Source organism: Mytilus galloprovincialis, chromosome 6 (assembly GCF_965363235.1).
Source record: "Mytilus galloprovincialis chromosome 6, xbMytGall1.hap1.1, whole genome shotgun sequence".
NCBI lineage: Eukaryota > Metazoa > Mollusca > Bivalvia > Mytilida > Mytilidae > Mytilus > Mytilus galloprovincialis.
In genome coordinates this window covers 15,929,745-15,943,564 of record NC_134843.1, presented here as the reverse complement: position 1 = coordinate 15,943,564, position 13,820 = coordinate 15,929,745, and the positions used below count along the sequence as shown (strand labels likewise).

Below are 13,820 nucleotides of genomic sequence, written 5' to 3'. Positions count from 1 at the left end.
AACTTTACATCCTTAAATACACGATTGAGTGCATTAGAAAATGTTTTTCATGTAAAATTTACATGATTGTATGTTTGTTACTTATCTATTTGCAAGAAATGAGCACTTAATTTTACAGTTTCATTTTAAGGGCTTCTATTATAATTGTGTTTCAATATTGACCAACCATTAAAATATAAATTTTCTCTGAATACACATGCACAAGGGCAAAGTGATATATTTAATACACAGAGAAATCTGTAAGCACACTTCTATTATTTTATAAACTTATTACCACTTAATCCTTATACTTGTTGTCACATCTCTGTTTCCCTATTTACATGTTCATTTCATCACATACCCAGATAGACTGTTTTTAAAAATGAAATGACTTCAAGCAGGCCTGTCATCAGTTGTATCTAAATAGGATTCTTTATACAAATGCAATGTGGGTTATTGATGGTAACCTTTTCATATTTTTTTTTTCATTCGGTGAAATTGCCTATAAGACCAGTTTGCTATGATACCAATCTCTTTTGAAAAAAAACCTTAATGTTTTTACAAAAATATTAGACTGTCTCGGAAAAAAATACAAATTATTGACAAAAATGAAAAGAATATCCAAACTGAATTTCTTGTTTTTACTAATTAAGTTTTAATTCATAAGAATTTGATTTATATTTAATTTCTATTTATAAGAATTTTGAAACCATTCATTTAAGGGTTAACAATTATTATCCCAGTGTGCTACTTAAAAGGTTCATTGAAATTCTTCCTATCAGAATACTTGTTTTGTTTCTGAAGGTGTGAGAGCAAGCGTCTAGAAATGGTCATATATGCCATTCTTGTCCTAAACTGAAAGTATTTTGTCCTAAATGAGTAATTGGGATTTAGGACAAATTTTATTTTTTTACAGAAATAATTTCGGTCATTTCGTTGAGATTGAGTTTCTGAATCGCCATTTTGAACTTATTTTTTTTGTTATCCTTTTCCTGTAATAAAACTGCCACTCCAGTATAGTGTTATATTCCTCATAACTAAATTCCCTTAAGTGCTCAAGATCCATTTTTAGGAAAATGGTAGGGAAATTTATGAAATAAATGCGATGCAACAGTTAAACAAGTTCGTTGATGCTACCAGTACGACTGTATGACTGTATGAGCATACACACAATCCTTGTTTGAAAAAGGGCATCAACTTTTAAGTTATCTCAAAATGACCTAAATTAGGTGAAAAAAATTACGGATCCTTGTGTGAGAGGGTCTTTCTACTTTGAAGGAAGACTCCATTTTCTTGTAGAAGGCTTACAGAAATGTATCTTGTTATTACTATATATGCTATTTTAATATTTTTACACACAATAATTTATCATCTTATTACAAAAAACTATATGAGTGAAAGTGAAAAATATATATAAAATAACAAAACAACTAAGAAAAACATTCTATAACTGTTAGTCTTGTTAGTAGTTATGTCATAATAACCAGAGCCTTTGTCATTGCGCTAGACTGGTAGATATGTAGCAATTAGTTTATAAGAAATAAGGGGTTTGAAGCAATAACATCTGGAGATTGATATATAACTTTGATATTAATGTTATGTGAATGTATGGTATCAGGAGATGTCACTCATACAAAGATTAATTTGAATGCATTTTACAGTCGATCTGCTTTTAATTTCAAAAGCTGGAAATTTTACTCCCATTTGTGATTTTTAATCTTCTGTTTATTTAGTACATCATTTGAATTCTTGATTAAAATTAAATTCAATACCAATAGACCATTTTCATAGTACTGACTTTTGACTCCATAATTTTTTCGACAGGTTACCTTGTAGAACTTCCTGTTACTCAGTCAATTATGAGCAACCAAAAGAAGTAAAATCAAATATACAGTTAACTCTCGTTGTCTCGAACTCGGTTGACTCGAAATTTCGGATGAGTGGAAGTTTTCACGTGGTCCCGAACTTTATTCCATACAAAAGTATGTAATTCGACTCCTGATGAGTCGAAATTGGATGAGTCGAAATTTCGGTTGAGTTGAACTAAATTAACGGTCCCAAGGTTAACAAAAGCATTCAAAATTCATTTTTTATCTCGAACTAATACACATATGTCAAAACATGACCTCCGGGATTTAAATGAATTGAATAGTTAATCTGACAATACACGTGTAATTAAATTTCCGGTCACTGACCACTGTATTGATTTATGACATGCAATTTCCATGAGTGTTTACCTAAGATAATCTTTTAAAGAATTTTGACAAATAATTAGTGATACATTGTTAATGTTCATGAAAAAGTATTTAAAATGTTTACAAAACAATTAATTTGTGATTTACACTAATGAGCTTGGGTGTGTATAAAGTGAGGACTATGGCTTCCGTTGATGATCACCTAAAAACTACTCAAACGGCTTGTTTAATCTTGTTATATTTTCTTTTGAAAAGAAAGAGTGAGATAAAACAAAATGAATAGAAATCAAAATTTTCTTAAATCTCTTGTATCCGAAAATAAACAATTTTGTCAGCTATAACCGACCTGAATAACGAAACTATCGATTGGAAATTACTCTCTTAGAAAAGCCATAGGATTTTTTTTTTAATTGAAAGAATTGAATAAATAAAAAAAATGTCATCATAATAATAAAAGACTTTGACATACAAATACATCGATCTGATACTAGAATATCGATCCCTTTCCATATTCATCCAGATTTATTTTAGCTTTACCAAGCTAAGCAAGAGTTGTGTCCCTTAGATTGTCGAACTTCCGGTGTTCGTTTGAGTCGAACTATGTGTATCTCAAAATATTTCTCTGGTCCGTCTGACTTCGACATAACGAGAGTCGACTGTATTATCAGTGCAATTTTGGGGAAAAGTTTACTGTTTTCTGATGATTTAGTCATGTATAGAAAGCATTAAACATTTAATTTTCCCTCAAAATTTCACTGATTAAAAGCTTGAACTTACTTATTTACATTTCTCTTGTTTTTCCAAGTACCATGATGTCTTGCCACAGAGAAGGTAACCTTTCAAAAAAAATTATAAATTACCAGTGGTCTCGCTAGCCCAAAATAGAAGGGCGCCGCGCCCTGGGTGCCCTCAGCCGCGCCCTGGGTGCCTTTATCCGCGCCCTTCTGCCCTGACGTCTTTTCCCGAAATTGTCTTGTGCCGTTTTGGTAAAATTTTGTTTCATCGATTTCTGATCTCTGAGTTAATTACATATATGACACCTGTGTGATTGCCCCCAGCTTAATCATGTCATTACAATCAATTACAATGACAAAGACTTCAAAGGTGTAAATAACTAGGTAATTTAATTAGGACAATGTATCTTTTTGTCATACTTTTGATGAATGTGTCAGCGAGTGTGTTTAGCTTGGGTCGGCATTTTCGATTTCCAAGTCACAATGGAAGAGTGTATAAATGAAGACTTTCATTACTTTAGAATTGAATTTAAGTCATCAAAATAAAACTATGCCTTTACAGAAATGCCTGCCATCTCAACAAAAGCACAGTTTTTATACGCCCGTCAAAATTTTGACGGGACGTATTATGGTATACAAATGTCCGGTGTCCGTCCGTCCGTCCGTCCGTCCGTCTGTCTGTCCGTCCGTCTGTCCGTCTGTCTGTCCGGCGTAAACATGTCGCACCGTAACTTGAGAACGACTTATCTAAATTTCATGAAACTTAATATAGTTGTTTTTTATGATGGTCAAATGATCTGTATACTTTTTGGTGAAAATAAGATTTAAACTTTTTGAGTTACGGCACTTTGTAACTAAAACAGGGGTGTTTTTTTTTTTCACATGTCGCACAGTATCTCAAAAACGATTCTTGATTATTGCTTAAAACTTTACACACTTCTTAGTTATATTAATCTTAATATCTGTATACTTTTTGGTGATGATTCAAAATTTCATTTTTGAGTTATTGAGTATTTTGTAAAAAAGGGGGAGGGTTTTTTACATGTCGCGCCGTATCTCAAAAATGATTTATGATTATTGCTTAAAACTTTACACACTTCTTTGTTATATTAATCTTAAGATCTGTATACTTTTTGGTGATGATTCAAAATTTCATTTTTGAGTTATTGAGTATTTTGTAAAAAAGGGGGAGGGGGTTTTTACATGTCGTGCCGTATCTCAAAAACGATTTATGATTATTGCTTAAAACTTTACACACTTCTTTGTTATATTATTCTAAAGATCTGTATACTTTTTGGTGATGACTCAAAATTTTATTTTTGAGTTATTGAGTATTTTGTAAAAAAGGGGAGGTTTTTTTTTACATGTCACGCTGTATCTCAAAAACAATTTATGATTATTGCTTGAAACTGTACACACTTCTTTGTTATATTAATCTAAAGATCTGTATACTTTTTGGTTTGATTCAAAATTTTATTTTAGTGATATTTGTAATAAGAAAACAGGGTGGGGGGGGGGGGGGTTTCACATGTCCCGCCGTGTCTCAAAAGCAATAAATGGTAATTGCTTAAAACTTTCTCAGAAACTATTTATGATCATTGCATAAAACTTCCACACAAGACGTCGGGCGTATCATGCGCTCATGGCGCAGCTGTTTATTAATTAACGCAAACGTGGTGGAAATTGATTTTGGAGTTACTTCCCCTGTTTTAGCTTATTATAAATTTGTGCTCTAAAAATATTATCTAGTATCAAATAAAGGAACAAATTACCAATTGAATATATAATAACATAATAATGTTACCTTAAAGATATTAACTGTCTTTGAACATATTAAAAAAAATATATTGCAATTTCTACTTAATAATTATACTTTTAGCAATCCATATTCTAAACATTGTTAAATAAGTAATGCTATTCCACTTGGTAAAAATGATGAATTTAATGCTGAAATTCCTTATAGATAAAAAAGAAATACATATTCTTGGATAATGGTTAGAGTGAAGTTAAACTGTTAAAACATAATATGTTAATGAAGATAAACTATATCATTTATAATTAACAAACATTGAAATAAAGACTTTTGTTGAAAAGCATCTTTATTTAAAAAAAAAACAACATATATAGTAAAAAAAAAAAAGAGATTTGTTCACTCGTGATACACACAGAAACGTAGACAAAAAAATGAGTAGTGCCTTTTCATATCATAAAAAGTGCCCTGCCCTCCACTGGCACCCTGCCCCATTTGATTTCTAGCTAGAGCACTGATTACTGAGTCAAAAGTCTGTAATTTGAAATTGTCTATTTTTACAGTATTCTAAATGAAATTTATATTATTCAGCTTTTGTTTAGATGTAATAAAAAATTCGTAAATGTTTGCAGCATAGTTTAAATGCTTAAAAATTTTGTACAAAATTGTAACTTAGATGAAATTGATTTTGTTGACAGGTAGCCCTGTTGTGTTCAGGACTGGCCCTCCTCCTAATTTCCTTGGTCGCTGCATATTTTATCAACCTGAAGGCATCCATTTTGTTCAGTATTAACAGTTCACAAACTACATAAGGTCTGCATTATAATTAACAATATCCATTTAAGGAAAACTGGTTGAAATATTTACCATTTGTATATATTTAAGATTATGGCACATAAATGAATCCGGATAATTTAACAATAATGATTTTAACATCTAACAATTATTCAATATAAATTGAACTGACCATTGCTTGAACGATTGTCCACACACTTTTTATTTCCGCTGTATATTGTAAACCAACTTATTTTTTCAAGGATACTTTATTTCACATTTATCCCTTTTTTGGTCCACTTTGCAGCTATATAATTTGACTATTTTCTAATTTGCCTGATGTAGTTTAATAAGGAAAGATCTATGTTTTACACAACAACTTATTTTCAAGTCATTTATCTGTTCATGAAAGTTGGGGAAAATTAATCGCTTGCTAAAAAAGCTGATTTACAGTAAAAGATGTGGGTAAAAATTACAAGAACTAAACATAATTCAATAAAAATATTCCAGTTTTCCTTAGATGGATTAGAACATTTGTACTTAGGGTGTGTTCTAAATCTAGCTTGCATTCAGGTTTAGCTACCACTTATGCATGCTGGTATTATTAATTTGCATGAAAAAATACACAAGTATTATGGAATCAGGTTGGTTACGTATATATGTTATTTTTTGTGAATGAATTGATATGTGTTGCAGGTTTTACTGTATATTCAAAAATAAGTTTACAGTATATATGAAAGAGTTAAGATAAAAAGAACAAAAAAGGAAATAATCTTTTAACAATTGAAACTTAAACTGACATGTGTTTGATTGTTTACCGATTATATATTTATGTGTTATCTCTTAAATCTAATAGTTTACCAAGTTAATGTTTTAAAACATTTTTGTCAGTTTATAAAGTTATGTATTTATCAGTAGAGTAGATTATTTGTAACATAACACATTTTTTGTTGAATATTCATTAAGATGTTGTATCTAATCTGTTTAACTACCGGTATTCTTTAAGCACATATTTATTCTCATCAACAATTTCTTTTAGTAAATAATAAGTGGAATTTTGAATAAATTATTTTTATAGAATATTAAACAATGATTTGTAATAGATTTGATCAGATTATTTGTAATAGATTTGATCAGATTATTTGTAATAGATTTGATCAGATTATTTGTAATAGATTTGATCAGATTATTTATAATAGATTTGATCAGATTATTTGTAATAAATTTGATCAGATTAGTTGTAATAGATTTGATCAGATTAGTTTAATAGATTTGATCAGATTATTTGTATAGATTTGATCAGATTATTTATAATAGATTTGATCTGTAATAGATTTGATCAGATTATTTGTAATAGATTTGATCAGATTATTTGTAATAGATTTGATCAGATTATTTATAATAGATTTGATCAGATTATTTGTAATAGATTTGATCAGATTATTTGTAATAGATTTGATCAGATTATTTGTAATAGATTTGATCAGATTATTTTGTAATAGATTTGATCAGATGATTTGTAATAGATTTGATCAGATTATGTTGCTCAGTATATAATGTATAACTGCATGATCTTAAAATTGTCTATGGTTCTAAAATCTTCATCAATCTAGCATTGCTTCTCTGTATTGTGTGGCTGCATGAATTCTTTAAATTAAAATTTAGTCTGATTATAGCTTGATATGTATACAAATAAAAAAAGTTCACACGAAATATGCATGTCTTCAGCTATAACCAATTATGTAGTCTTTTCAGATCACCTGGGACAATTTTTGTCGAGCCTGCAACTTTTGTTGCAGAAAGCTCGACATAGGGATAGTGATCCGGCGGCGGCTACGGCGGCGGCGGCGGCGGTGTTAGCTCACTTCTTAAAAGCTTTATATTTCAGAAGTTGGAAGACCTGGATGCTTCATACTTTGTATATAGATTCTTCATGTTACGAAGTTTCCGTCAGTCACATGTCCAATGTCCTTGACCTCATTTTCATGGTTCAGTGACCACTTGAAAAAAAAGTTCAATTTTTTTGTAATGTTGAATTCTCTCTTATTATAAGTAATAGGATAACTATATTTGGTATGTGCGTACCTTGCAAGGTCCTCATGTCTGTCAGACAGTTTTCACTTGACCTCGACCTCATTTCATGGATCAGTGATCAAGGTTAAGTTTTGGTGGTCAAGTCCATATCTCAGATACTATAAGCAATAGGGCTAGTATATTTGGTGTATGGAAGGACTGTAAGGTGTACATGTCCAACTGGCAGGTGTCATCTGACCTTGACCTCATTTTCATGGTTCAGTGGTTATAGTTAAATTTTTGTGTTTTGGTCTGTTTTTCTCATACTATATGCAATAGGTCTACTATATTTGTTGTATGGAATGATGGTAAGGTGTACATGTCTAGCGGGCAGATGTCATGTGACCTTGACCTCATTTTCATGGTTCAGTGGTCAAAGTTAAGTTTTTAAGTTTTGGTCTTTTTATCTAATATTATATGCCAAAGGTCAGCTATATTTGGTGTATGGAAATATATTATGATCTATATGTCAGTCCCGCAGGTTTATTTGACCATGACCTCAATTGCACGGTTCATTGCACAGTGTTAAGTTTTTGTGTTTTGGTCTATTTTTCTTAAACTATAAGTAATAGGTCAACTATATTTGTTGTATGGAAGCTTTGTTAGCTGTACATGTCTGTCTGGCATGGTTCATCTGACCTTGACCTCATTTTCATGGTTCATTGGTCTTTGTTTAGCTATCTTGGTTAATGTTAAGTTTATGTGACAGTTGTAATAAAGCTTTATACTTAGGACTTTCAACTTAATATCAATGATTAGTAAAGAAGGCGAGACATTTCAGTGTGTGCACTCTTGTTACAAGATTCTGTCTCTTTTACAGGAGCTTGGATTGGAATAGAAAACCTTAAATAGCAAAAATGTTCAGCACTATAAGATAAAAAAAAAATCTATAAGATAAAAATAAATATGTGACTATGGCATAAATTGCCAATTAAAGAAGTTATTGCTAATTCTCCTTTAATTAAGATTTTTAGAAACTATAAGAGATAAAGAGACAATGTAATATGTTCAGCACAATAAGATATTCAAACAAATCAATATGACCAAAATTGATTCCTTGTAGGAGTTATTGCCCTTAAAGAATGCATGTTAATGTAGCTTATATTTACCATTGATCTTTTTTACTTTCAGACAGTGACATTGGTAGTAGGCCTTATCCTAACTGTTGTCTTCATGACCTTGACCTACTTCGTCAATAAGAAGGCTGATGTTTTATTTATGCAGAGGAGGACAAGGAGATATTAGAACAATAACAGTTTTTAAAAATTTAATTTCATTGTCTTTCATTAATTCATATGATCAAATCATATTTGTCACAAGAGTAGTTTTCATAAGGTAGCATCTCTGATCATCATACTTGTTATTGACTAGCAATGATAGCAATAGTCTATATGTCAATTACCAATAACTTGCTGTAATTACAATTTTTTTTACACAGGTTGTTTTTCCTTTACCAATTGCATACTTGTTCCAAACTTACAGGGGAATTAAAATCTTGTTCATCGATTTGACCCATAACATACTAAAATATATATCCAAATTATAAAAAGTCTAAAATAAACAATTTACAATTCATGGACTCAATAATATGTATCAGCATTTCGCGTGTTAATATTATCTAGACATCGTTTAATAAACCATCCAGTATACCTCCAAAGACTGCTGAAGATCATAAATCCTGATATAAATGATAGCACACAAATGCAATTGGATTTTTTTAGGTCAGTTTGATTTCATATAACGTATCTAAAAAAGACTTTATTAATCATACCTGTATAAAAATATTTCGAGTAAGGGGTTGAATTGAAAGTCGCATGAATACAGATTCAATTAGTTCGAATTATTCTCTTGCAAGTGAATAACTCATCATTGGTGTTTCTTAGCTTATTTTGACAAAAAGGAATTTTCATTTCACTATTTCACTTTTACTCAAGATTTAACAAGAAAAAAGATCTTGTAGCTAGTGTTCCTTTAACAAAATGGTAGGATGCCAATTGAAAGTCATACATTTTTTTTAAACCAATTTTTTCATAGCTACCAAAAGATTTAATCATAAAGTTTTGAGAAAAGCTACAAATAACATACATTATGCACATGTAAATTTGCTCTTTCTGTTTGCTCATCATTGACAATGAAAATTAAAACCCCTCCTATAAAGGAAACAACTTGTACAATGGATCTCTAAATTCAAAATTGACAAATAGACTATTCTCATCATCATATTCTAATGAACAAATTTATATACACATTTTTGGAATAATAAAATGATGAAGTGAAGAAATGCTACTATTTGCAAAGGAGAACTTCTCTGTGACGATTAGCTGTGTCACCGTCATAAGATTTAGAAACAGGGATTACTATCTTTTTCATGCAAGATTTTGAACCAGTCTTAGAGATGGAGTTCCTTAGTATGACTATTAACAAGATGCTTATTGTGGAAAATCAGCAAAATGGACATTGAGTGCCATACACTAACATTAAGATGTTCATTTCTGTAATAAGATACTTCTTGGAAAAGCTTTTTTCACAAAATTGCACTTATTCCATTATTGTTTTACATGTAAATTTAAGATATTGTAAGTTCATTAATTACTGTGATATTTAATTTGTGTGAATTAAAAGATACGATAATTCATTACTTACATGCATTATAAATGTTATACTACAAATGTAAATAAATCACATTTATTATACCTCCACTCTAAAAGTAGGCTAAATTGCTATCATCTTGTCTGTCCATCCAGCTGTTAGTCCATCTATTTGTTGGTCTGTTGGTCCTACACATATTTTGTCATGCTTATCTCAAAAGCTATCAAACCAGAATGAATTAATATTTGGTCAGCAGCTTAGCATTGGTTGTTGTAATGTGTAATCACTTTTCTAATCTGTCAGATGCCTACTTCCTGCTTTGCACTAGTTTGTATAATGAGTGGGGGTATGCTTTGCACAGCAACATGTGCATTCTTGTTTTTATGTTATAAAAAAATGCACCAATAAATACAGATATTGATTTCTAAATTTAAGATATTGAATATATTTGTTAACATATGAAATATGATTGTAGTGACCAAACGTATGAAATACACCTATGTTTTCCTACTCTTTTATGACCTACAAGAGACTTCGGTATACCTTACAGAAAAAGTGATAAATCCATTTTCTCTTATATTAAATTTAATTTCATTCACAGCATTTATATTTTTTTTGTGATTTTTCCACATCCAAATGACAACTTTCCAATAAAATTTCTGTTGGTTGAACTTGATTCATTATGTGCAGAGTCTGAAATATAGGAGTTCAGAAATCCCATGAAAAATTTTCTCAGGTACTACATGTACTGAGCTGAATGACTTTCTATTTAATCAGAAACTTTGCATTGGTGAGTTGTAATGTGTAAATGTGTGAATGCTTTTTAGATGTCTGATAGCTTCTTCTGAGTTTCAAGTACTTTGAAATATGAGTGGAGGTATGCAAAGAATGACACTTTGTGCAATCTTGTTTGTATTTAGAATTTACAGCCAATTTCAATGAGTGTGTAGGAAAGTGTAATATCTTTGGTTAGCTAGCTTTCTAGCTGAACCGTGAAGTCATTATTAGGTAAGGTATACTACCCTCCTTTCGAAGTAGCTTAGTCCTTCAGACATATATTGGTTATCTGTCGACTAGTCTACTCTTAAAGGAGGGTAGTATACCTTACCTTATAATGATCTCATGGTTCAGCTAGCAAGCTAGCTAACCAAAGATATTACCTTTGCCTACACACTCAATGAAATCAGCTGTAAGTGTATTCTGAGTATATTGTAATGTTGTTTTACTGTGCTGACCTTGTATGAAGTCCTACATGAATGTATGCTTTGTTGTAGATTTTTTGTTTCAAATAAACCTCTTATCACGATGTAAATATTATTCATACAAAGGTTTTAATGTTGTAAATATTCATTATACATGTCTATTTTGAAGTCTTTGTTAACATTATTTTAAACATTCAAATAAATGTTCATACTTGGAATGATGTAAGAAACATAAACTGGAAAACTTGCTTGAAAATAGAGGTCTGTCTGCAACCTTTATTTTGATGGTAAATTATGCATGAAATTAAACTGTACTTTTGTTAGCGTATTAGCTATACTTTCCAGCCCCTATTTCTTAATTTGAGAACACATACACCATAGTGCATGGTCAACTACAATTTTGAAAAAAAAAGGGAACTATTCAACATGTAGTCTAAATGTGTTCTATTGTTTGATACAATGCAAGATACAATGCAATGTCACAGTGCAAAATGAAAGCAAATGCCAATCTTTACCCTTCAGTGCTTACAAACAAGTTGATTACAACCATGCAGTAGACTTTTACTGTATATAATTGTGCTATTGTCTCATGTTAATGTACAATATATCATCATCTTTTATATTATGTATGGATCATGAAGAAAAGTGTGTATTTGCCTGGCAGATAAAAATTGATTGAATATTGACCAAACGTGTACATTTTAATGTTAGTGAACCATATGTAAAGAACAAATAAATACTGTGGATTTATTATTCGTTGGATACCAATTTTCGTGGATTTCATGGGTACAGGTAAACCATCATCTTCGCTAGCCAAGGGTTACGATCCACTCATGCTCTCTTCAAGAGAGCGGGAGTGGATCGTAACCCTTGGCTAGCGAAGATGGTAAACCTTGAAATCATATGTACAACGAAAAACAAATTTTATGTAGGCTTGCATGTAGACTTCAGCAAAACCATGAAATAAAATATCCACGTACATGTAAGTTTTCTTGGATCCACGAAAATTGGACCCACGAAAATAAACGAATTCAGAGTAATCATAATTAACATATGATTTTAATTTTATTATAAAAGATTATATATCATGACGTCTTGAGATTATTTTTATATTCCATTTATTTGAAATTTATGTAAATTCAATGTTATTTATTTTTAATGAAATCTTTGTTGGTATGTGTGAGAATTTTATATTTCACTAATTATTTGTAATATTGTGTATGCTGAAGACTTAATTTGTAGTAATAAGGTCATAAGGAAATGATAGATAATTTGCTTCATGAGTTTACTCTCTTTCAAGAAATCTGTAATACTGATCCAATGTAATGTATATGTTCAAATTGCTGTAAAACAAGTTTATCTTCTAATACCACACCTTCTTTTATCTATTATTTGTGAAAAAAGGAGGAAAATAAGAGAATAAAGTGAAATGCTAAACATTTAATTATTAATTTGACTTATAAGGGACCAGAAGAATGAATGTGAGGAATTGTAATTGATTATTGCTTTAAAAACATTTTCTGTGTTCTGGCCTAAGTATATAGTTGTATTTACTTTGCTATTATGTCCAAACGTAAAGTTTTTGATGTACACTTAAACAGCTTTATTAGGTAGATATCACTGTGCTTTCACATAATTACTTTCAATGATAGATTAGAGGCTAGTGCATTATACATTTCTTTTTATGCTTTTTCCTTGTTCTACTGGTCAGCCATATATTAAATTTATATGAAATATCACTGGTCAATAAAAAGCCATCACTTGACGTGTGACATCTGTTGTCAATAAAATTGTTTAAATCTTGCTTTCTAAAACATTAGCTAAATTAAAACCAAACTTGGCCACAATCATGAGTAACTTCAAGAGAAAAAAAAAACATTGCTTCCAAAGTGTTTCTGAAAATGAATTTAAAAGGTATTTTTTGTGTACATTAAGGTCAGTTTTCAGGTACATGCTCTTTCTTACATCTTCGAGATACTTGTACAACAACACCAGCTGTTTAAAGCCAAAAGTCTATAGATATACCTATTGGTTTGATGTTTTTTTATTGTTTGTCTTGTCTGAGGCAAGGTAATAATTTGCTGAAATTTAATACAAAAAATAGTCTCCACAAGTTTGATAGGTTTGCATAGAGATATTTGAGTAGGGTTTATTTAAGTGTCAAGAAGTATTATGATTTATGATTACTTGTTATTAAGTGCTACATATTTCTTGTATGAATGTATATTATGAGGACTAAATATAATAATGATTAATTTACAACTTTCTTGTGTAAATTTTTTAACAAATAGATGACGTCAATTATGAATAAAAAATGTGTTTTCTGCCATGTATCACTTTCACCAGTTGGTGATCCAATGGATGGATCCGTAATAGAGTTGTCACTTGCTTAGACATATACTTATCAAGTACTGTGACTATCTTACAATCCTTTACAATAGATACTCATCTAATCTGCTATCAATTCCATCTTCATGCCCAATGTATCATGTATTGTGTTACAACTCTAGATACACTGACAAGG

The 13,820-nt window shown here is 30.5% G+C and overlaps 1 protein-coding gene across 2 annotated transcripts in view; it reads left to right on the top strand.

Annotated features, from left to right (window-relative positions):
* The window catches only part of LOC143079059 (nicastrin-like), a 37,604-nt gene extending 24,046 nt beyond the window's left edge, over positions 1-13,558 (top strand). The window contains exons 15-16 of one of the 2 annotated variants that reach the window (XM_076254204.1): positions 5,357-5,471; positions 8,637-13,558. In XM_076254204.1, the coding sequence (XP_076110319.1) occupies positions 5,357-5,470 (114 nt within the window). In that variant the 3' untranslated portion in view covers position 5,471; positions 8,637-13,558. The remainder of the gene's footprint in view (positions 1-5,356; positions 5,472-8,636) is intronic. The other variant, XM_076254205.1, reaches the window with a different exon arrangement.
* The last annotated feature ends 262 nt before the right edge of the window (positions 13,559-13,820 follow it).